This window comes from Anarhichas minor, unplaced genomic scaffold (assembly GCF_050575085.1).
Source record: "Anarhichas minor isolate MPS153535 unplaced genomic scaffold, ASM5057508v1 ptg000043l, whole genome shotgun sequence".
NCBI classification, from domain to species: domain Eukaryota; kingdom Metazoa; phylum Chordata; class Actinopteri; order Perciformes; family Anarhichadidae; genus Anarhichas; species Anarhichas minor.
In genome coordinates, this window is record NW_027466489.1 from 8,035,485 (window position 1) to 8,059,206 (window position 23,722).

The following is a 23,722-nucleotide window of genomic DNA, read 5'->3' on the forward strand; positions in this document are numbered from 1 at the left end:
CTGTGGACGTGCAAAAGGCCTCCGTGAAAATGATCTCTGGGTGCTCAGAGAGAAAAACATTTATCAAAGGCACTTCCTCCACATGCTCCACTGTCAACATAAATTGACACAACATTGAACATTTTCACTCTAGTTTATTAGCATTCTGTTGTACAACTTTACATTAGTATGACAGTTTCATTATAACAAAATAAACAAAAAGGCAGATCCATTCTTTAGTGCAATGATAATTAATGACAGCCGCCGAGTGCAGATACATGGTGTGTTACAATACAGCTGAGCTCTCCGGCACCTCCGTGCATCCTCGGACATGTTCCAGGTCACCTTCAGTCAGTAGATCCCGTAACAGCTGAATCAGTGGTTCACTACAAAGGCAGTACACCACTCAACCATAACACAGTATTCAGTTCCTAATAAAGCAAAAACAACTCCCTTTACGTCACTTCAACACCTTCAACTGAAGCGAAACGTTTGTAGTTGACTGGTTGTTGTGCAGCACAATACATGTGACCTGAAGTAAATAATTCAGACATTTTTCTGTTAAGCAAACTACATCATAAAGATTACAGACAAGCCAAACTCACCATCTTGGAAGGAAGTGCTGTGACAAACTATTTGCAATGTATTTTCTGATGAGACTCGGCTATTCGGGGAAGTGGCTCACCCCTAAACACCCTAAATATGTGACTGAATGACTGCAACATTGGAATGAGCTCGACTGCCTCTGAAATGCAAATGCTACACTCAAAGCAATCCAACTTAGTTAATGTTAAGTGTTAAAGCTAAATTCATGTTTGTAAGAAAAAAGCTGGATCGCATGAATATGAAGGCTTGGACGCTTTCTTTCTTCTGAGAGGACCACCCGTCGAGGACGAGTGTGAGAAAAGCACCCATCAAACCAATTTGAAAGTGATTTTACAAAACTCGCAGTCAGTGTGAAGTGGGTCCCCCCCACTGTGCCAGCCCAAAGACGACAGAATATCCACTTCATTCGATCTCAGCTCTGATATTTTCTGTTACCCAGAGTGAGTGAGTGCGTTACTAAACTAGAAGGAGAGATTGAATCATCTACTCCAGAGAAAGTGACGCAGAAAGCGAACCCTATTTATTAGAGGCCATGAAACACAGACACACTCTTAAGGTTGTGCATCCGAACAATTAAGTGCGTGAATAAAAAAGGAAAGCTCAAGTAAAACTAGTTTATTATGGTTGATTCTTTTTAGCATTTTTTACTTCCTGGACCGTAAACGCTGTGCTCCAATCTGGGGCCTAATCCTTTAGAAGTGTTGAGTTACAAAAGTACTCTTCCAGCAGGCTACAACACATCTACTTAGAAAAGACCAATAGGAATGCATTTAAAACTTCTAACAGATATGTTTAGCTGACCCCCAACCATGAGCCAGAATTAAAATGCAACGGTTGACACGTTTTAAAGATACTCCGTCACCAGAAAGGAAGATACTTTCTTTAACAAAAAATACTTTTCGTCGACACGAAAATGGACAAAATTACCTATACCATAATAAAATGGTGACCTTAACAAGGTGCCTGTGTGTCATGACCATCTCTCTTATATACCTATAAAATAAGATACAGTAAATACAAAGGACTCCAACAATCCTCTATTTGGTCTTAGTCCAGGTATTACATGGGTTGCACACACACACACACACACACACACTCATACATTCACTCAAGCTCTCTCAATTGGCAGCAGTTTCAAGTGTAATGAGTCCACCAAGCTTTCAGCATAAATGTCTGGGAGCATAACTCAATCTCAGATTATCCTAATACCAAATATAAATAAACTTTAACAATGACACCATCAGTAATGGTTCTTATAAAAACAGTCTCTTCATTATAACAGGATGAGCCCTTCATTTCACAACACCAGCCGTTGCAGCTGTTTTACTGGGGCCCGCTCTTCAGGAGGAAGGACCTCCAGCTGGAGCCTTAGAGGCCACACATAGGACGTTAAGACACATCCTGGAAGATGAAAAGAGGAGCGTTAACTGGTTCAGTATAGAGAGTGCACTCCAGACAGTGTTCGACTGCACGGTTTGTGGTTTCACTAATTAAAAAAAGGGTTCTTGGAAGCAGACCCACCAGCATTCAAGGACAGATCTGCTGGAGCGTGGGAGTAAAAGAGGAGCAGTTCAAGGAAACAAGTCCAGTTTGGGGGCCCACTGCAGGGCCGAGTTGACCACAGCGAAAGCTGCTGCCCCTAAAGCCACCGTGAGGCCCATGACGGCCAGTCGGACCAATCGGCGCGTCGTCGAAGGCTGGGCCACCGTCACTACCGCGTTGGCCGCCGACCTCTCCAGTGCAGCCTGTTTCTGTCTGCGTCGGCGACGGAGAACAGAGTCTGGTCGCTGTTGAGTGGACGCAAGGTCAAAGTCCTTAAAGGTAGAGGCGGCCATGCTTAGGAGGAAAAGAGACAAAGAGAGATCGAGACAGACGGAAAAAGGAAAGTGTTAATGAAAGAACAGGGAGCAACTGGAGCTGAGAAGTAGAAGAAAGTGGTAAGCATCTGTGGGAACCAGAGGGAGTTCAGTACCTGTCATGTGCGGCAGCCTCTCTGGCCAGTTCAGAGGGAGGGAACTGGACAAAGAGGTCTCCCGCTCGGCTGATGAGCATCTCATACGGCAGATCCTGGGGGATCTGAGACAGCAGGTGATGAACCATGGCCATATCGCACTCACACTCCAACACCTCCTCTTCTCTGTACAGCACAATCTGCAACACAACAACCACAAACACACACCACCGCGTTAGTTATTGACACATTGATGACTGAACAGGTAGAAACCTGTACTTTAGGTCACTCTACACTTTGATGAATACCAGAATAAACTCGATGAGCCTTAGTTGTCCTTCCTTGAAGTTTATTGGACACAAATCTGATGTCAGAGAAGATATTGGTACAGCTTGTATGCACGGACACAGTCATACCAAAAAAAGCTTGATATTGTTTCTAGTAAAAAATGATGTCATGTGACAAGGTAGACAACGTGTCTGTATCCTCCAGTCAAGACCAGTTCCCATGCTTGCTTATCACTGGAGCTGGGACATCTTCAAGGACGCCCAGAGCCTCCTCACACAAAGTGTGTTTGGTGTGAAGGACACTGAGGCCTCTCGGGTTACCTCGTGAGCTATGCAAAGAACACCTCCCCAAAATGTAATTTTGGCCTCTGAATCCCCACATCAAGAAATGTAGCTCACACAAATGTTCTTGCATGTAACTGACTCAGCAGACTTGGTTCAAGCACCATCAAATGAAAGCTGGGTTTCTAAATGGCAAAACTAGGAGAGCCAATTATAGGTCATAAACTTACCACAGCAGCAAAGTAGATGGGCATCAACGGATGGCAGGCCAGGAAAAAGTCATACAACCGGACCACATGGCGGAAGTCTGACAGGACGTGACCAAACCAGGTGATCAGCCAACTGAGAGCGAAGACTGTCCCCACCTCAGCCCTAAGGATCAATCGATGAAGGGCAGAGATCAACTTACATTGGCACACAAATCTGTAACGCGTGCCGACGCTGCACTTCAGGGACCCTGTATACTAAACATTCATTATGAAAACGACAGTTATGCTACGGTATCTAGAACTGAAAGACAGAGGGCAGCGCGATGTTAGCCCTCCGAGCAGAAGACTTAATGACCTGTCGTGTTAAATCTTTACAGACTTAACTCGAGCTGTCATAATAGGATCAAGTACGCTGAAAGTGCACCGTCACCCCTCTCCTTCACATACTCAACAATGACGTCATCTTTATATTTGAGCGTGCTGAGGTTTAACATTTACCGTTTTAAAAACACCTGGGACAAGACATTGACAGTGATGCCAAAGTTCATATAGAACAAAACTGCTTTGGACAGAAACAAACTAAATTCACTTGTTAAAGAAAACATACTCATTTAGTACAGCAGACACCAGTGGAAACTATTTATAGAGTAGATATAAATGGTATCACATTTCATAGCCTTAGGGAAAGTCATGTAGAGTATGAGGCCTTTTAATATTCGTTTCTGTTCTGCCTTAATTAGAGCTGAACTAGCTTGCAAATTATCTTCAAACTGCATATAGAGCGAGGACGGATTTCTCACTGTGGGATGTTTCATGTCCCACAAGTAAACCTCTAATAATTTGGTTTGGCGTGTTACCACTGAAACAGAGAGTCTTACTGCTGCATGAAGTCATGTACTTCAGGGTTGACCCTCTCAATGATGGGCATCAAATAGTTGAGAATGTGTTTCGTGTTGTCCATGGTGGGATCCATGAAGTCCCTGAAAAAGACAAAACAGAGAGCCGCTTTAGAGTGCACAATAGACCATTGATGAAGAGAGGAAGTGGTGGTGGTGGTGGTGTTGCAGATTACGTATGTGGCGAGTACCTGAGGTGGTGCGTGGAGAGCTTTTCCACAAGAGCAGTTGCGAGGCGCTCTCCCAGTACCAATAAGAAGGTGACAACAATGTCATGGTATCCTTGGTAGTAGTGCAGCTGGGGATTGCGTTTGAGAACTACAAGGATGATGTCAATTAGTTCTTCCTGGAGACCCTCCCTCTGCTCATCTGGCATACCTGTACAAGACCACCCAGAGTAACATACAGCCGTTAGTTTGTATAGGCTTTCACCTACCAGTCAAACCCAGCAGAAAGATGAACAGACAAACAAATAATACATTTCCGTTATTCCGGGATGAAGCTTAAAAGTACAAATCCTGCTGTGATCTGAATAAAATTCATTTTTTAAAGGATACCGATTGAAAACTACAGAATATCAAGTTTCCCCCCCCCCCCCTCCAAAAGTGACAATAGTACATTTTACAGTTTTGTTTTGAAGGCAGAACCCCTTGACTTCCACCTGATCACTGACGGACGTCACAGTGAGATCAGACATGTGTCTAGTAGAGAAGCAGTAATGGCAAAGCTTTGACATTGCGTTGGTCAGTAGGATAACGTGTAGATTTTTCTTAAGTGAATGACATTTCAGTATTTGCCAGGGCAAGTGAAAAAGTACCGTGTTACTTTTATGAAAGAGCTGAAATTACTCTATGAACATGTCAAAATAGTAGCATTTGTCATTGGTATTGAACTCAATGCAACGTTGATTATCAACAAGTTCCAAATTAAAACTAACCCCTGTACCCCCAAATATGTTGCTTTCTGTCTGGTTCGAAACCCTATGATTTACAAATTGTATGTTGCATTAGATTGTATTTCTAACATTAACTTATGAGTCCAAATCTCGAGATGTGATGCTCAGGATTAGTGCACAGCCTGGCAGTGTGTTTATCTATAGGTGTGTCAGTTCTTGTGTACAGTATACACAGCTCAGCGTCATGAACCCGTTCTCTAAACTGGTAGGAGTTCTGCTCACCAGGCGGGAACCTCCGCAGCGAACGCTGGACATCCAGTAGCACCTGGTTGTAGTCCTTGTTATCCTCCCGTTCTACCGTTTCTGGACAAGACATGTCAAAAGTCAGCATTACCACACACTAATCAAATACTGTATGTGGGACATTTTGCACCTGCGTGAACTCTGTATGTTCCCATTTGTCATGCATAGTGGGAGAGGGAAGGCATGTGTGATGGCGTATAGATATGTAGCCTATATTGCTCAGCTTGTGCGTGATGCAGCTATTCCCACGTGATACCTGGCTCTTGTTCCAAGACGTGAGGAGGGACGTTGAGGAGCTGAGGCCACACTTGACAGCGTAGCTCATCAGTCAGCAGACCACCTTCACTGATGGCCATCCTCCTCAAAGCAGCCACGTCCACTGGACTCGCACTGAGGGCATGTGCGATGTCCGCAATTTTCCTCTTCCGCTTGGTGTCCCAGTCTGAGACACAGATAAACAAACGCAGTGTTCAAGCAAGTGCTAACTTTTATCTTGGGAAAGTTAACGTTACTTGTACGTGCAGGTAACAGTTAACGTACGTTAACTTAAAGCATTTGCGGAGGTTATGGAGGGAATGGTGAGCCAACTTCAGCACCATCAAACATGAGCACGTTTATAACATTGAAGACTATTTGGGGTACTGGTTTTGCTGCTGAAATGCCCTAAAACATATGACTGCACCAACACGAAGACAGCTAACGCTAGCGGTTAACAACCTTAGCGACATGTCAAAACTACCGTTACCTTGTTTTCCGTTCACCGGTGACGAGGCACCAGCACCTCTGGATTTACTCATTTTTTTTGTCTCCGCTTCTTGGTGTGTCCTTGTCAAATTACATTAATACTTGCCATCCTGCTTTGCTTGGCTACGCTCAATGTAGCCCTTCATGGCTGCCAACTGGGAGCTAGCTGTCTAATTAGCAAGGCCAGCCAATACAAGCACGGCCCGATAGTTAAGCTAACTAACGCTAGCTATTCAGTGTTAGCTAGTTATCGAGCTAACACTACATTGCCCCGGTTCCGAAACTGCTATTTTCAGCGACACATCCATCATTATCCGTGCTACTGACAAACGTGTTGAGCATTAGGAAACGCGGCTCAACAGCAGTGCGGTTACACCTTAGACTGGTGAACCGGCTACATGTTTACATTGACGGAAGCGACCAATGGGATAGCTTTAGCTAGCCTCCGCGCTCACACTGAATGATGACGTAGGGACAAGATGATGTGAGGTGACGAGGAGGAGGAGTTTATCAAATAATAATGACGATTAAAAAAAAGACAATAACTCAAATATAATAATAATTATAGTGCTATTATTATATTTATTTATATTAATATGTTTATTATTCAACCATGTCTTTGATTTAATTATATAGTTTGCTTGTTAGTTGGTTGATTAATCTATTGAGTGACTGATTCGTAAACCTTAATTTAGCATTTACTTATTTCCTCCCTACTTAATTGGACTACTTCCACTCTTTTACATTCCAGAGGTAAACATTGCACTTTGTACTATATTTGGTGTATTTGACAGCAATAGGCATAGTTTGCAGATTAACGTTTTACATACACAACTTTATAAACCAGCTACACCATTATAATGCTGCTTACACGTTAATGCAGTAAGGAGCCAATAGGCCTACGTTATCGATAATACTCATTCTATTTAGTGTGTCACACCCAAGCATTCATTCACAATACCAGGGCCTTGGCCGACCTAAATGGAACAGGACCATAATTATTTTTGATTAATTACACCTGAGTCTAGTTACATGTTAAATTGCAGTGAAAATAACCCGTTGGGCATAATTTGTTGTATGCATTTATGTTAAACAATTGCCTCTTGCTTACATGTGTGTGTTACATATTGACTTCTAGGTGGGGTGTGTTTGTTCTGATGAAACGAAAACGAAAATGACAGGGCATATTAAATAGCAGCTTCCTTAAAGTGAGCAGCAGACGCAGCTGAGACAGAAGAGACTTGCGACTGAGAAGGCTATAGGCTCTGTGATGCTAGCGAATGGGCTTGATTACCTTGTAAACCTTGATGTATGTGGAAGTATTCATGTCAAGTGGATAGTCTAGGTGAGTTCTCTCTTTTATTCGTTATGTTGCGTTTGTTACGAGGGGTGGAAGGTCGATGTAGCTGGCTAAAGCATTCGGAAATGTGAATACATTGAAGGACTGAGAATAAATAGAGATCCGGAGTGAAATTTAATAAAAAACTCAGTCAACATAAGAGGTACAGACGGTAAATACGTATTAGCAGATCCGTGAAAGAAAGACGTGTGAAGTGGTTTATAACGTCTCATCCGATTTCTGGAGAAAAGAAACCTATCTTACAAGATCCAGCAGAGGGCACACTTACTTTAAGTTAAGTCATTGCACTTGCAAGCAAAGTCCACTCTCATAAAGGCATTGGCGTACGATACGCTTTCGAATTAAAAATGTCACAAATTACAATTAAAGCCAATACCACACAAAATATCCTGTTTTTCATGAGAATAAAGAGACAGGCAAGCACACGGACTGTTGCTTCGATCTCCTCAGAAGCTGTATTGAAATCAACCCTTCTTATCTGACCTTGACAATCCTGTTGATAATAGTTTGAAAAATGGATAGAACAGAGTGCATACGTGTGGATGTTTATGCTGTGGTGGGAAGTGACGAAGTACATTCAAGTACTGTGTAGGCTACTTAAGTACAATTCTGAGGTAGTTGAACTTTATTTCCATTATACTTCTACTCCTTTACATTTTTGAGGCAAATATCTTACATTTTACTCAACCATAATTATTTCACAGCTTTACTAGTAACTTTAGATTCAGATCATTAACACAAAATATAAATCGATTAGTACACGGTGACATATTTATATGAATTAAGCACTGTAGAATAAGTACGACTAAAATGCAAGTGTTTGGCATTACTACTCTTTACTTAAAGGATAATTATTCGACATCCAGAGCATTAATATAGCTGCAAACAACTATTTGCTATGTAAATAGTGGAAAGTATTGTCCACCCAAGCCCCACTCCCTCTGGATGTGCTGTAATCTGAGTTTCTCCGTTCTTTGATGTCATAGTCAGGCCGGCCACGCGTGCTATTGGTGCATGTACGTGCACGTGAGCGCGCATCACTAGCTAGATCACGGGGGGCACGTCTGCACTGCCCTCATACGGAGGTGACAGCTGATAAGTCCGTCCAGACCGTCGGCCTCGTAGCGGCGCCCACCCTCCCGTTCCCCCACCAGGTGAACACAGTTTGCCCTCCCAGCACTTCTCCCGGTGTTAGCGCTGTTAGCATCGTTAGCAGCGAGCTCTTGTATTATGGCTTCTTCCACTAGTACCTAACTTTACTGCTTGTATATACTACGCAACCCTTAACAATGTGTGCGTGTTCATGCTCAAATGTGATGTATTTACGTTCAATGTCTTGCCACACAGAAAACATCAGTGTTGCCAACCTAAATTCCAGCAACCATGGAAAGGCCAACTTCAATAACTGGTAGGTGTCCTAACAATGGTAAATACAGGCTACAGGAGAGGCAATCAAGCACAACTCTTGAGTAGAAATTCAGCCATGGTGTTTATTTTCAAGGTGTAAGTATCTTACTGTCTTCTTATCTTCCTCCCCCCCCCCCACAGACTCAGGACAAGGGAGTGAAAAAGGTGGGAGGAAAGAAGGAAGGGAGAAGACAGGTGAAGGGGTGCGAGGAAGAGGAGCAGATGGAGCAGCAGGCAGGGGGAGAGGAGGAGGAGGAGGAGGAGCAGCAGGAGGAGGAGGAGCAAGCAGGGGAAGAAGAGGAGGAGGAGGAGGAGCAGCAGGCAGGGGAAGAGGAGGAGCAGCAGCAGCAGGCAGGGGAAGAGGAGGAGGAGGAGGAGCAGCAGGCTGGGGAAGAGGAGGAGGAGAAGGAGGAGCAGCAGGCTGGGGAGGAGGAGGAGGAGAAGGAGCAGCAGCAGGCTGGGGAAGAGGAGGAGGAGAAGGAGCAGCAGCAGGCTGGGGAAGAGGAGGAGGAGAAGGAGGAGCAGCAGGCTGGGGAAGAGGAGGAGGAGGAGGAGAAGGAGGAGCAGCAGGCTGGGGAAGAGGAGGAGGAGGAGGCAGGGGAAGAGGAGGAGCGGCAAGCAGAGGAGGAGGAGCGGCAGGCAGAGGAACAGTTAGGGGGATGACTGAAATGCGTGTATTGAGAGGTGGACATAGTTTGGATGGAAGAGGAGGACGTTGGGGTGAGAAAAGAGATGGTGTTGGAGACAGATCAAATTCTACAGGCAGAGTCGGGGCACCACAGGGTCGTGGGCTGGGCTATAAAACACTGAAAGAACTCTCTGAAAAAGATCCGTCTGCAGTGGCCATCACCCTGTCCGCTCACCCTGCCCTGAAAGAGGTCCTGCATTGCACAGATATGAGGCAGGACCTTATTGAACTCCTCTGCCTGGTGCTGAGTAAAGCCTTCAAATCTCAGGCAGACAGGTGCACCCTGCAGCACCTGGCCGGCATCATAAAAGATTCAGGGTTCTTCCGCACCGTCCTGCCCCACTATCTGGGGGGCATGGTGTCAGAGTTCGACCCCACCCGCAGGGCGGACTACCCTTTGCACATGGAAAACATCTTGACCATTCTGTCACAGGTAAATAGTGGAAAGAATGAATGGACGAACCAATCAGTTAGTAAATTCAGCTGAAGGATAAATTAAGTAATGCATGAAAAACACTCAGTGAGTTTGCATTAAACTAATTAAATGGACCCAGAAGAGCTGCCTTCAACGACGGACGCAAACAAAGTCCAGCAAACAATGTTGTGTTCCTTGTTTTTGCCTGATTATGCTTCTTTTTTTTCTATTAACAATTGTTGAATTAGTAATTGAAACTCTTGTAGTTGAATATACTTAAACTATTTATCCTCAATATTATGCTCACTAGGTCCTCACCACCTTCCCTGCCAGCTCGGCCCAGGCTGTGAGTCTGATACTGACGATGCTTAAAGCCTCCATCGACAAACTGAGGGCCTTAGGGGTGGACATCCAGCCTCAGACGGAGGAGAGCGTGGAGAACATCGAGGTCCTGATCAAGCACCTCCAGGAGAAATCCAGGGACAGAACCCTGCGCTCGGACAAGGACACGTATGCCCTTCTACCCACAGCAGGTGATAACCCAGATAAGGGCCTCTTATACATCTCTTTACTACAAATGCTGTTTTTCTCAATGTCATATTCATGTGATTTATGATACCCAGATGAAGATATGCAACCGGATTTCCGGACCATACCCATCTACCCAACGCCCGAGGAGCTCCAGCTGGAGCAGAGGCCCTTCCTTAGAGCCAACCTCACCTCTCAGCGCTACACAAACACCCATCTCTACCTCGACACGCACTTCCGGCTGCTGAGAGAGGACTTCGTGCGGCCACTCCGTGAGGGGATCCAGCAACTGCTTTGGATCCAAGCGGAAAAGGGAGGGGGCGATGATGGGAGCCAAAATCATCTGAAGACGAAGCAATTTGATGACATCCGAGTATATTTTGACACCAAACTGGTGGTGCCCAGGTGCACGCCGGCTGGCATTGCCTACGTAGTGCAGTTTGACATTCAGCCACTCAAGGTTAGTCTCTCTCTTACATATTTTAAGAGATACAGTATTTTGCTTATTGAATGGCAAATTGAAAAATGCATACATTAACGCGTATATGAATCTTTCCTCCATCTGTCGTACAGTTTGTGCGCTGGCAGAACTCCAAGAGGCTGATCTTCGGTTCCCTGGTGTGCTTGTCGTGTGATAACTTTGAGAGCTTCCTGTTTGCCACAGTGTCAGATCGGGATCCCAAAACCTTGGAGCAGGGACTGGTCCAGATTGCCTTTACTGAAGAGAGCAGAAACAAGTTGGCCAGAATTGAGGTGGGTGTGTGAAGTGTGTGTGAGCAGAATGCATGTAGTTGCGGTCTAATATCAGCCACTTCTTCTGCAAAAAGCTATCACTGAAATGATTGGGTACATTTAGCTAAAACACTGAGAGGGGTTTCTAATAAGTCCAGTCTTCACTGATATACAAGAGGTGGACAACATATTTAAAACACCTCGTAGTATAACTGTATAGCGCCACAAAGCCTCCAAAACACGGTGAATCAACACATTGTAAAGACTAACTTCCTAACATGCAGGATGGGGGGATTTATGCCTTTTTTATGAAACGGATATACAAAAAACTAAACTTGTTTTTTTTCTCACAGAAAGATCAGTCGTTCCTGATGATTGAGACCACTGCCTACTTTGAGGCCTATCGGTATGTTCTAGAGGGTCTAAAGGAGCAGAAGGAGGACGACCTGCCCTTTCAGAGGTAGTAGGAGTGTGTGTGTGTGTGTGTGTGTTTTGTTTGTGTTAACATTTTACATTCTACAGCCAAGGTCATAGTTTTGATATAATCCCACAGCACTTCAAAAAAACAGTTCAAAGTTGGTTTTTCAAAGGGAAGCTGGGGGGTGAGGGGGGGGGGGGGGTTAGGTATGATTTAATTATATCGCCACGGTTTTCCAAAAAGCGATCATGCATGAATAAGTTCAAAGGTTTGGTTTTTGTCTCCACTCCCAGTGCCCTCCACAGTTACCACAAAGTAATGTACGATATGAGACGCTTTGTTGACCGTCTGTGCCCGGGACTCTCTTTTGTGACCACCTGAAACTGTTTTTCCTTCAGAGGTGCACCATAGGACTTATCACTAGCATGGGTGTATATATTAAACAGTTCTTCTTTCTATCTCACATTTTCCTCTTTTTTTTTTTTTTTTTTTTTGCCTGCTGTTAGATGCTAATTTGTGTCGGTGGTGTAAACAGTGCCATCTCCAGCTTTTCCCGGTGAATCCTCAAACAGCCCCTACTTCAGCTGAAGATCACTTCTGCAGCTCTCCCACTGGTTTCCTTCACCCCTCGAAACTAAACACATGCTGCTTTTGCGCTTGTAAAGACTATGTAGAAAAGTACACTCTTCCTCTTACAAATGAGAAGTTGAATTCATAGCCGACAAAATGCACTTTTTGTTGAATTCGGTCCACTCTGGTTTTGCAGCTAAAGCCTTACTTGGTGAAATCATTGTCGGACGATAACCACTGGGTTCTGAATTTGCATATTGGCCAAGTGTCTCTTAATTAGAAGTCTCTACATCCTCCTTTCACACAGATGGTAGATGCAAAAAGTAATCCTCCTATCCATACTGTGTCCAGGTACATCGTGGAGTGCAGCACAGATGTGGAACCCCCGGCTTATCTGCGAATAAGAGATGACTATGACCTGTCATCTGTTGCTCACCCTGAACATAAGCCCAACGTTAAGCCCTTTCACAGCCTGGTGGCACGGGCCTGGCCGAGGAAGGAGGACCTGGGGCTGGATGAGTCTCAGATGAGAGCCTTCCAGCTGGCCCTCACAAAGGAGCTCACCATCATACAGGGACCTCCTGGCACTGGTGAGACATTGGAAATACATTGTTGGAAGGATGACTTCACTGATGTGTACATGAAAAAAACCAGTGTGAAATGTGTTTTCAACAATCCATTAACGCACACAAATCCGGCATCTTCCATTTTCTCAGGAAAAACCTACGTTGGCCTTAAGATTGCTCGGGCTCTGTTGACCAATCAGGAACTTTGGAGAGATGGAGGTGACGCAGCTCCAATGCTGGTGGTGTGTTACACTAACCATGCCCTGGATCAGTTCCTTGAGGGTAAGCAGTGGTGCCAATATGACCAGATCTAGTTGACATGTTTGAGTGGTTTTGGATTTAAAACAAAGAAGTTTATTTGTGAAAGAAAAATGCTGAAACCTTTGCTAATGCACCTGTTTCAAGTTTTATTTGATTATTTATCTTTACAAGCTGACCTTGAATGGGCAATGTAAGACTAATGAGCTCTTGTTTTGCCTCTGCGTCTTAAGGTATTCATAAATTTCTGCCAGAGGGATTAGTGAGGGTAGGAGGGCGCAGCAACAGTGAGATCCTGAAGCGTTTCAATCTAAAGGAGCTGACCCACTCGCCTGACTTCAAACGAACGCTGCCGCCTGACCTGCAGCGTGCATACAGTCAGGTGAGCTGCCTCACCTGCAGCGTGAACGTGATGCTTCAAGTTGCTCCACACTTCTTTCTCTCATGCACAGCAACATGTTGAGAATATATGAAAGGATAGAATGTGTTTACATAATTCCTAATCATTTTGCCTTTTTGAGATTCTGTAAAAAGTCTTGAGTTTATTATGTTGTCTGTCATGTTGTTGTGTTATGCACATTTTTTTTACCTCATCTTTGTCTGACAAAGGCTCTAATGGAAACCAAAACATAAGGAAACCGAGATTTACTTGGAGAAGAACAACCAGCTTTATTGTAAAGTAACCATACTGCTACTTTAAGGGGAGGCAAAAACATTGTTTTTTCAAAAGCCAGTAACTGAACTTCCGGTGTTCTCCCAAACTAGAGACGCTCCAATTCATGCTGGGGCAAAACATTCAGGGAGAAACAAGGCTCCAAAAACTGTGTCGCCGACCTGCGTGTCTCTGCCGCACACTTTGCTCCTCCGGTCCTTCTCCTTCTTTTTGATGAGTCATTGATTTCAGGTGCTCCACTCCTACAGAATAATGCAGCTAGAGGGGAGGGAGAGCACCAGAGAGAGAACAAAAACAAACTGAACAATACGGCACATGCAGGGCCACCCGTCATAGTCGGTGTATCACATTCTTTTGTGATGTTGCCACCTAATCACTGTCTCCTTAACCTGTTACTCAGGTTTACAAGCAGGTGTGTGAGGAGGAGAGGGCCATCCAGAGCCAGAGCATGAAGCTGGAGTGCTGTCTGAAAGGCGTCCTGCGGGAAACCTTCTTACAGAGTGTCATCTCAGCCGGACACTGGGACAGTCTGCACCAGCAACCGCATGTGAGGAAATAAAACAGAAACATTCTGTGTACACGTGTAAACTGATGAAGACTGTGCAAAACTCATCAGTTCCTGTTTGTGCAATGCTTTGTAGACATGGGAAAATGTTTGGACTTCGGGCGAGAAGAAGGCCAGCCTGATGATGGATTGGTTGGGTTTGGGTTCCACCGTCTTCCTGCAGAGGGCGACAGAGAATGCAAATAGACATGACGGTAAGGCTTTCAATGTGATGAGCACTCCACTGAAACCGATTCAAGAGGATCTGATGGTTGCTTCCTTTTCACTGACAGTTTGTTAACGGCACCTCAGAACTGATACTTTTAGCATTACAAGATTCCCTCCACAGAGGCCGTCACATTTGCCCATGAAACAAGTGAAGACCAGTATAGCACTGCTCACATTTACACAGATGCATTAGCTGTCTAACCTTGCCTTGTAAACGCATCACATTATTTTTAAAGAAGTAATGACATCAAAGGGATTGCAACCATCAGACACGTAAGACCTGTACTGTCCTCACCTGTTGACTTGCACTCAACCATCACAGATATGGCTGAGAGAGCATAACAAATGGATTCCACTTGTAATATTCAACTGAAATGTTTTGAAATTACCTCGAGGAAAATTATTTATGTAATTATGTGCTGAGATGGAAAATGTGACTTCAGGGAAACAGAAGCTCTTACTCTCAAGTGTCCGTCTTCTTCAAAGTAAATTGATGTGATCACTGCCCGAGTCATGAAGTAACTTTCTTTGGTTTCACTCCCAGTCCACAGCATCTCGTATGAACACCAACCACTGAGCCAGATAGCCTGTGCAGCTCCATGTCGGCTGACTCCAAGCCGGCTGACATGAAAACTTAAGAGCTTCAAAAATGGCAAAATGACCATCAAATTCTTAACCCTAAACGGTTCCAGCTGGATTTTGTAGTTTAACAATAATAAATAATCTAGAACCCAGTTCAGATAGACCAGTCTCTGGGAATTATATAAACCATCAACTTCTACCATTTATCGACTCCTGTTGGCCTTTTTTTTTTATTTTACGACCTTTTCTTGTGTGTTATTACGATTCCATGCAACTTTATAAATCGTCGATGAAAACTAAAATGCAGCGCATTTATTGTACCGGTGAATGAAACACCGATTCTTACTCCAATGTGTCGGATGCAGCAGCAGAGGAATCGTTGGAGTCGGATGACGGGGACGACCTCATTGTCATCCCAGAGGAAGCAGATCTGATCCTGGAAGAGCGGTTTATCGAAGACGGCGGTGGTCACAGAGATGGCAAGAAGAACGGAAACTTGGATGAGGCTGTCCAAGCAGTCGGGGAACTGATGCTGGCTATGAACCTGGAGACCGACGAAGTACAGGCTGAGCAGAGCGAGGAAGGCTTTCAGGTAACGTTTCTCATGATTGGAATGGATTTAACATTTCATGAGTGTTTTTGCAATCCCTGTTCAATCAGACAACTTGATTATGAATGCAATTACTTATAGTTTAAGAGGAGTACATACAGTATAGTAGTATATCTAAGAGCTGTCCAATGGAACCGTATCAGGTGCTGCACTATACTTACCCTCTGGTTTTACATTCACTATTTCTTACGAAAATGCATCGTGTGGGTGTCCTTGGGGTCTAACAACTGTTCACCACAGATCTATATCTTTATACCTTTCAAACGGTTTCTTTACAACATGGCTAAATACACTTCTTCTGTGTCGTGCTGTCCAATTGTCATACTTCGCCCTCCATTAAGCTACAGCTTACCCTTAAATGGTCATTTTGATGTCGATTAAAGAGCAACAAAATGTTACCACATTGGGTAGGATTCCAAACCGTTAATAAATTGAGGTTCTGATCTGTGCAGCTACAACGGCACCAGAGGAAAAAGTTGAAGAACCGAATCAAGACAGAGCTGAGGAAGAGTTCGGCCATGACTAAAACGGACGAAGTTGCTGTCTTGGATGTTTGGACCCTTAGCCAGCGAGACAGATGGAGACTCTATCGGTATGTCTGCATCTTTGTTTCACTAATGATGTGCCTTTTTTCTTCCCCATCACTTCTCCTGGTACCTTTCTTACATTTCTCTTCCTCTCATCCCCCAAGCAACCTCAGCCTGGTAGAAGTAGTCTATTCCCAGTGTGTGTAATTAAATCCACTAATCACCAGGAAAATGTCTCCCAGAGGATCTTCTCACCTCAGAGAGCCAAGACATAACAACCTAACAGGGCTACCAGGACTCTTGTTTATGTAGTCGTAATTATTATTTAAACTGACAAATGGGGCAATTTCCTTCCAAGACTGATATGATGCGTCCCCCTGTAATTGCTTACCCACTAGTAACAAGTACCACAGCATTGTTGTTGTTTTTTGAGTATACTTTTAGATGCTGAGCAAATAATGAGTGTTCCAGTCTCCAGACTAGTTGTCCCAATGTTTTGCTATTAATAATTTGTGCCTGCAGGTTGTGGGTGGCCCGCTACAGAGTAGAACTTTGCACCATAATCCAACAGTCTGAAGAGGACTATCAGAACGCCGTGGACAGATTGGCTGATGTAAAACTTCATCAGAACCTCTGTCTCCTCAAGAAAGCCACGGTACGGTATTCAGTATTGTATAGTATGAATGTATTTATTTTTGTAGATTTTGACAAAACTTTAAGTAAAACACTTCTTGAATTTATAGGTTATCAGCTTTATGTAGTCATCAGCTTAATATGCGGAGAGGATAATGAAGCACATTGCTTTACTTCCACTTACTATCCAAGTTGTTCTTGTTGCCTGAAAGATACCCTTTAAATATTTAATATATTTATAAGTCCGGACTGCACGCAATGCGCAAACTAGTAGACGGAAGCAAAAACATTTCAGTAGGGCCTCTGTGGATCACTATGAACGATGGTATTAATGACACTAAGGTGAGGCTGCCAGTCAGGGGAGACTACTGCGCCCGTCCAATAAATACTCCGGTGCCGGAATCCCCCCCACATAAAACTGCAACCTGTCACTTCTACACTTGAGTTTTTCTGCTGATTAAACAAACAACATATAATGTGTGCAATTAGCAAGCTTTAGGCAGATTTTGTTCCCTTTTTTTTTTTGGAGAAGCCAAATGAGCCGTTTCCTCCTGTTCCCAGTGTTTGTGCTTAGATAAAATTCTTGGCTGCAGCTTGATATTTAATGTGCGCCCCATCAGGTTATTGGCATGACTACAACAGGGGCAGCCAAGTTCCGTAGAGTTCTGCAGATTGTGTGTCCACGTCTGGTGATTGTGGAAGAAGCTGCCGAGGTTCTCGAGGCTCACACCATCACGACGCTGAGCAAAGCCTGCCAACACCTCATCCTCATCGGAGACCACCAGCAGGTACGAACCCGTGCGGACGAATAGGGCAGCTATTCCTAAACTCCCGTCTCATTAAACAATTTGTGCACTGGTGTGCTTTGTTATGCCATCTTCTTCTGACTGAAAATTACAGGACAAACCTGTTCAGAGGGATTTCGTGTCGTTGTCAGTATCTTTGTGCATGTCGCCTTGAGGGAAATGGCGAACAAAAAAAAACATGCCATGCCGGCCATTACAAAAGATATAGAGAAGAGTGATATGCTGGACATCAGTAGACTATTACGACAACTTGTCGAGGCCTGCCAAGGACATATGGCCGGGCAGCCTGTCTAGCAATCTGCGCTGCACACAATTCTATCGCACCATCTCAATATTCTGTCCTGGTCTCTTCTTGCTGTGTAACTTCTGTCTGCTCTTTCCCTAATATTTGCTTGTTGTGCTATGTTTGTGCATGGATTTATGAAGGCATTTGAATATACAAACAAACCTGACTTCTTTAGAGTTTGCACTGAAAGTTTAGCGAGTACAAGAGTGGAATTCAAAATAGAGGTTGACTTGAAAATTGCATTTATTGTAACCCGGGCTTGGAAATCCATAGTCATCTTTAGATATACAAGATTATTATAAAAGTAATTTACCACTGCGCCGGAGGCTCCCTTCACTGTTTTACACAAAGTGCAATTTAATGTGCAAAATGAATAAATCAATATTAAAGTATATCTGAATTATCAATTTAAACAACAGAACAATTAAATTAGTACAGGTGTGGTTAAAAAAAAAATGTAAGCAAAGCCACCAAGATGAAGTATTCTGACGGCACAATTATGTGTAGTTGGTTTGTTTCATGAGTTTAAAGCCATTTTGATGATGTTTTGATTCTATGACCCAAGTGTTCAGCGCTTTTGTTTTTTTGCGTAACCCAAACTTGAATCCGTGCATGTAACGGAGGTGGATGCATCACACTTTCCGAGTAAAATAAGCTTTGGCGTTGTTGTGCTGTTCATTAATCACAGGTTTGGTGTTGCATCGAGCAGAACACAATGCATCACATTTATACCACAATTTGTCTTGCCTCCCCCACACCCCTCCCACATACATGCACAATCACACTCTGTCCTCTAGCTAAATTAGGTTTGCACACACACACGGACACTTGCACGCGCACACACACACACACACACACATTTTCTGCACAGTCAAAACAGTTAAAAAAAAAAAAAAAAAAAAAAAAACCTCGACAGGAGAGGAAAAGAAAGTTCGAGTGCATTTGCATACATCCTATATTCCCATCCAGCCACCCTGAAACAGAAACTCGTAGCAGAATATTGTTAATCCCTTCCAGGCTTACCACTGTATAGATTGGTGCTTCCACCTGTGTCTAGGAACTGTGTAATACCTATTCACTAGCATTTACATAACTGTAAATGGTCTTATCACCATAAGCATGTGTCCATGAGAGTCATCCCTCACTTCTATGGTTATGATCTAGGGCTCCTTAAATATGCTAATATAAGACAGTAAACCTGCTGAATTGATGTAATCACCACTGGATGGAACAAGATTTATTCATGTTCTCAGTTTGTACAAAATAAAAACTACGCCATTACTTTAAACCTTTCCGTAATAATTCATGAAGTTTAAAGCATATGGTAAACATGTGATTTTTTTTTTATTCCTTAAGCTGCGCCCCAGTGCCACAGTTTATGACCTCGCTAAGAACTTCAACCTGGAGATGTCCATGTTTGAGCGGCTGGTGAAGATGGAACTTCCTTATGTCAGACTCGACTACCAGGTCAGTGTTTCTGCATCCGTTCATTTGTTTATCTTATCAAAGGATCTGTCGATGAATACAATGTAGACATGTTGAGATTATTCAGTTAAAGACCAAGTATGTTTGAGTCTCTATGACGGGTTTATCTGTGCTTATGTGTTGTGTTTGTTCTTCAGCATCGTATGAGGCCAGAGATCGCCCGTCTTCTGACTCCACACATCTACGCAGAGCTGGAAAACCATCCGTCTGTGTTGAACTACGACAACATCAAGGTGCATATTTTATTTTCTCTCCTGCTGCGCATCCAGCAGTGAATATCCGTTTACTCGCTTGCATGGATAAAAAGCATCTGCATAGTTACTTGAATACATATAGATATTTTGAGTCACTGTTTGGGCAAGATTTAGAAAAATATGATAAAAGTATTTTGTAAATATCAAAGAATGACATGGAATATAATATATAAAATGCTGTTTTACAGGGCCTTGATACCAATTTATTCTTCGTGGAGCACAACCACCTTGAAGAACAGATCAAAGACGGGAAAAGCCATCGGAACCAACACGAGGCGATGTTTGTAGTCTCTCTTTGCCGCTATCTTATCCTTCAGGGGTACAAAGCAGAGCAAATTACCATCCTCACAACATATACCGGGCAGCTCTACTGCCTGCGCAACCTTATGCCTGCCAACCAGTTCACAGGGGTCAAAGTGCACGTAGTGGACAAATACCAGGGAGAAGAGAATGACATCGTTTTGTTGTCTCTGGTCCGCAGCAACCTGCAGGGTAAAGTTGGCTTTTTGAACATTCCCAATCGCGTCTGTGTAGCCTTGTCTCGTGCCAAGAAAGGTCTCTACTGCATTGGCAATAGTGCAATGCTGGGCAAAGTCAAACTGTGGAGCAACATCTTCGACACCTTGAGGGAGAAGGACCAGATTGGAAAAGCTCTGACGCTGTGCTGTCAGAATCATCCAGATCGACGGGTGAAAGCGGCTGACGCCGACGATTTCAAGCAAGCCCCCGAGGGAGGCTGCACGAAGCCCTGCGAGTTCCGTTTGGATTGTGGCCACGTTTGCAATCGCGTCTGCCACCCCTACGACCCCGAGCACAAGGAGTACCAGTGCCTCAAGAAGTGCCAGAAGACTTTATGCGATCTGGGACACAGGTGCCCACTTGTGTGCTACAAAGCATGCCCAGAGAAATGTTCAGTGATGGTTGAGAAGATCATACCCCAGTGTCAACACGCACAGTCGGTTCCTTGCCACCAGGACCCGCAGACATTTACATGCCGGGAGCCATGCACGAAGCTGCTTCACTGCGGACACCCATGTGAATCACTGTGTGGAGAACCATGCATCCTCAGTCGGTGCAATGTGAAGGTCCCCATCGCACTGAAGTGTGGCCACAGCCAACAGGATTCGTGCTTTTACAAAACGCACACACAGGAGCCTGAATGTAGGACCCCTTGTGAGGAGCAGCTTGAATGTGGCCACGCCTGTCGCGGTAGCTGTAGCCGGTGTTTTCAGGGCCGGTTCCATTCCCCATGTTTTCACCCCTGTAAGCGTCTCCTGATTTGCTCTCACATATGCCCGGAGCCCTGCACTCGTGATTGCCCCCCCTGTCGGAGACCGTGTGAGAACTGCTGCGTGCACAGCAACTGTACGAAGCCTTGCGGACAACCCTGCGCTCCGTGCGTTGAGCCCTGCGCTTGGCAGTGCCCTCACCAAAGCTGCAGCATGCTCTGCCACGAGCCATGCGATCGTCTGCCATGCGACCAACCCTGTGCCAAGACCCTGGATTGCGGCCACCCATGCATAGGTCTGTGTGGAGACAAATGTCCGAGCAAATGTCGCGTTTGTAATCACGACGAGGTCACAGAGATTTTCTTTGGCACCGAGGATGAGCCTGAGGCTTACTTCATTCAGCTGGAGGACTGTGAACACTTCTTTGAATACACATCCATGGACCACTACATGGATACCAACCAGCAGGCAAATGAAGGCGAAGATGAGGCCATTAAGCTGAAGGAATGTCCCAAGTGTACAGTTCCAATCCGCAAGAATCTGCGCTACGGATCTCACATCAACCGCTGTCTTGCTGAGATTGAGATGGTAAAGGTCAAGATGAATGGATGTCAGGCAGATATTGATGAGCATCGGGAGACCCTTCACAAACAGTGGGCGGACAACCTTCTCCTCGTTAAAAGGCATTGCCGAATGGACTACATGGAAGTCAATTACCAACTGGAAAAAAGCCATCTCACAGCGAAGGACCTGTGGACCCTGGAAAACAAGATGGATTTCCTAATAAGAGTTGCAAAGCTGAAGAAGATCCTAACGGAGAAACTGCGGGAGATTCAAAGCTCGACATTGGAAGATAATGTCGAGCAGTTTGTGCGCTGGCTCAATGACCGGGGCCAAAAATTCACAGACCAGCAGGTCTTTGATTTGCAGAGAGAGCTGCAGAGAATCACACTCCTGATTGAACTCAACGCCCGTTGCAGTCAGGCAGACATGAGAGGACAAAGTGACAAAATACGATCCGAGGTAAAAAAGATAACCGAGCTTTTGGAAAAATGCGGCCAATTCACTGAGCATGATCAACAACGAGTGACCGATGCCATGAAGGAACTCGACCAGAAGTTCCCGCCCACAGGCTTGGGGATCAATGACGAGGAGAGAAAGATGATCGTATCTGCACTGAAAATGCAGCCTGGACACTGGTACAAATGTCCCAATGGCCATGTCTACGTTATAACGGAGTGTGGAGGGGCTACGGAGAGCAGACGCTGCACCGATTGTGAAGCTACTATTGGTGGGGCCAATCACACACTGGCTGGTGGCAACCGAGTCGCCTCAGAGATGGATGGGGCGCAGCATGCTGCTTGGTCCGAAACCAACAACCTTCTAAACTTTGATCCTGATGACTTCTGAAAGCCGTCGTAGAGAAGTGCGTCGTTGCCTTCACAGTCCTGGTCTGTTGGTTGCAATCACTTTTAATTCATGTTGGACTAGGAAGGCTCTCTACAAAGGTTACTGAGATAATGCAGTAGTCTATTTTACTTTGAGTTTTAGGAATGCTTTTTAGTTCTCGTGTTTTTATATATACATCCCAGTTGTTTTTGGTCTTTCCCACAAATTTTGCTGTGTATGTGTTTTGATGCCACTTTGTGTTCATGGAAGTTTGAACATTTCCTGCTTCAGACGTAGTGGTTTTGTTTTAAAACTTGCTTTGCTGCATTTGCTCAACCATCCTTGTGTAAGTAACAGTTGTCCTGTTGTTCAACAATAGGTGGCAGTAAAACACTGTTAAAGAGCTTACAGAGAAATGACATGATGGTTATCATTTTTGCAGCTTGTTTTAAATGAAATAAAACTTGTTTGAATGTATTCGCCCATTCTTGTCTTAATTTTACACACACACACACACACACACACACACACACACACACACACACACACACACACACACACACACACCATAATGTAAGAAATACCAGCAGGGAGAGCAGTGCCTTCCAATAAAAGGTTTCTGCAAATATACACGGAGTTAAAATGTATGTTAGTATTTTTCATATGGGCCTCCACAGGCAGAGAGCATTAAGCTTAGCAGAAATGATTAACATGTAAACTTGTAATGCTGCTGCAAGACGTATTTGTAGAAAAGCTAATGTTGACACGTGCACATAAACGCAGCTCATGGGAATAATCAACATACCATTTTTAGAGCTGCTGTTCTGTAGGAATTTTTTATATATAATGCGTGACAGAAATCCTCTCCACCATTATTACAACAAATGCCGTCTTTCCTACACTGCTCGCTCTCTTTCTCACAGAGACAACATGAGTTTCTCACAGTCTCTAATAGGACATCATTGGCATTGAAGCCAAAGAAACAACCCTGAAATAGCTACAATTCCTCTTCACTACTGTACAGTTGCTGAGTTTCATTTTGGCATTTTGTAACCGCTTGCATCACTTTATTACATGATGAATGTGTCCCTGTCACAAGACCAGCTCCAATGCAAACTGCGCTGTCTGCAGGGAGGAAAAAAAAAAAAAAAGAGAAACATCCAAAAATGCACTGTCAAGACGAAGTGTTAAAATTGAGCAAACTTTAAAAGGATGCCACTCAGTATTTATAGGATTCAAGCACCCGGCTGAGAGAGAGCTGGACAAAAAGAGGCATTGCAGAAAAATGTTAATATCCTACAGAGTGGACTGTCTCATCTATCATGTCAGGTGGCTTTGTGTTACTGTCAGAGTTTCAGCTGGTGTGACCTACCAAGTCCCCC

General features: G+C 44.3%; 2 protein-coding genes across 3 annotated transcripts; one reads left to right on the forward strand and one right to left on the reverse strand.

The window, feature by feature from the left end:
* Positions 1-119: 119 nt before the first annotated feature.
* tbc1d20 (TBC1 domain family, member 20) lies at positions 120-6,596 on the reverse strand. The gene is made up of 8 exons (XM_076110467.1): positions 6,154-6,596; positions 5,665-5,850; positions 5,388-5,468; positions 4,402-4,588; positions 4,193-4,294; positions 3,336-3,477; positions 2,558-2,736; positions 120-2,421 (listed from the first exon to the last, which is right to left on the reverse strand). Exons 1-8 carry the CDS (start codon positions 6,203-6,205, stop codon positions 2,157-2,159), a joined length of 1,194 nt encoding a protein of 397 aa, XP_075966582.1. The 5' UTR covers positions 6,206-6,596; the 3' UTR covers positions 120-2,156.
* A 757-nt stretch (positions 6,597-7,353) lies between these two features.
* znfx1 (zinc finger, NFX1-type containing 1) lies at positions 7,354-22,817 on the forward strand. 2 transcript variants are annotated; one of them, XM_076110902.1, is made up of 19 exons: positions 7,354-7,497; positions 8,860-8,920; positions 9,061-10,040; positions 10,333-10,555; positions 10,646-11,010; positions 11,124-11,303; positions 11,636-11,742; positions 12,622-12,860; positions 12,987-13,118; positions 13,328-13,476; positions 14,168-14,314; positions 14,409-14,526; positions 15,487-15,713; positions 16,184-16,323; positions 16,781-16,913; positions 17,512-17,679; positions 19,340-19,450; positions 19,606-19,701; positions 19,911-22,817. In XM_076110902.1, exons 2-19 carry the CDS (start codon positions 8,896-8,898, stop codon positions 22,359-22,361), a joined length of 5,991 nt encoding a protein of 1,996 aa, XP_075967017.1. In that variant the 5' UTR covers positions 7,354-7,497; positions 8,860-8,895; the 3' UTR covers positions 22,362-22,817. The 2 variants fall into 2 exon arrangements, with proteins under 2 accessions (XP_075967017.1, XP_075967018.1); XM_076110903.1 differs by having other exon boundaries at positions 15,490-15,713.
* The last annotated feature ends 905 nt before the right edge of the window (positions 22,818-23,722 follow it).

Excerpts from the sequence above, each read along its gene's own strand:
- tbc1d20 (XM_076110467.1), bottom strand. The coding sequence starts at position 6,205 with ATGAGTAAATCCAGAGGTGCTGGTGCCTCGTCACCGGTGAACGGAAAA. Across the intron at positions 5,469-5,664 it reads CGTCTTGGAACAAGAGCCAG|AAACGGTAGAACGGGAGGAT; the intron begins GTATCACGTGGG and ends TGTCTTGTCCAG. Across the intron at positions 4,295-4,401 it reads CTCTCCACGCACCACCTCAG|GGACTTCATGGATCCCACCA; the intron begins GTACTCGCCACA and ends TGTCTTTTTCAG.
- znfx1 (XM_076110902.1), top strand. The coding sequence starts at position 8,896 with ATGGAAAGGCCAACTTCAATAACTG. Across the intron at positions 11,304-11,635 it reads ACAAGTTGGCCAGAATTGAG|AAAGATCAGTCGTTCCTGAT; the intron begins GTGGGTGTGTGA and ends TTTTTCTCACAG. Across the intron at positions 16,324-16,780 it reads GACAGATGGAGACTCTATCG|GTTGTGGGTGGCCCGCTACA; the intron begins GTATGTCTGCAT and ends TTGTGCCTGCAG.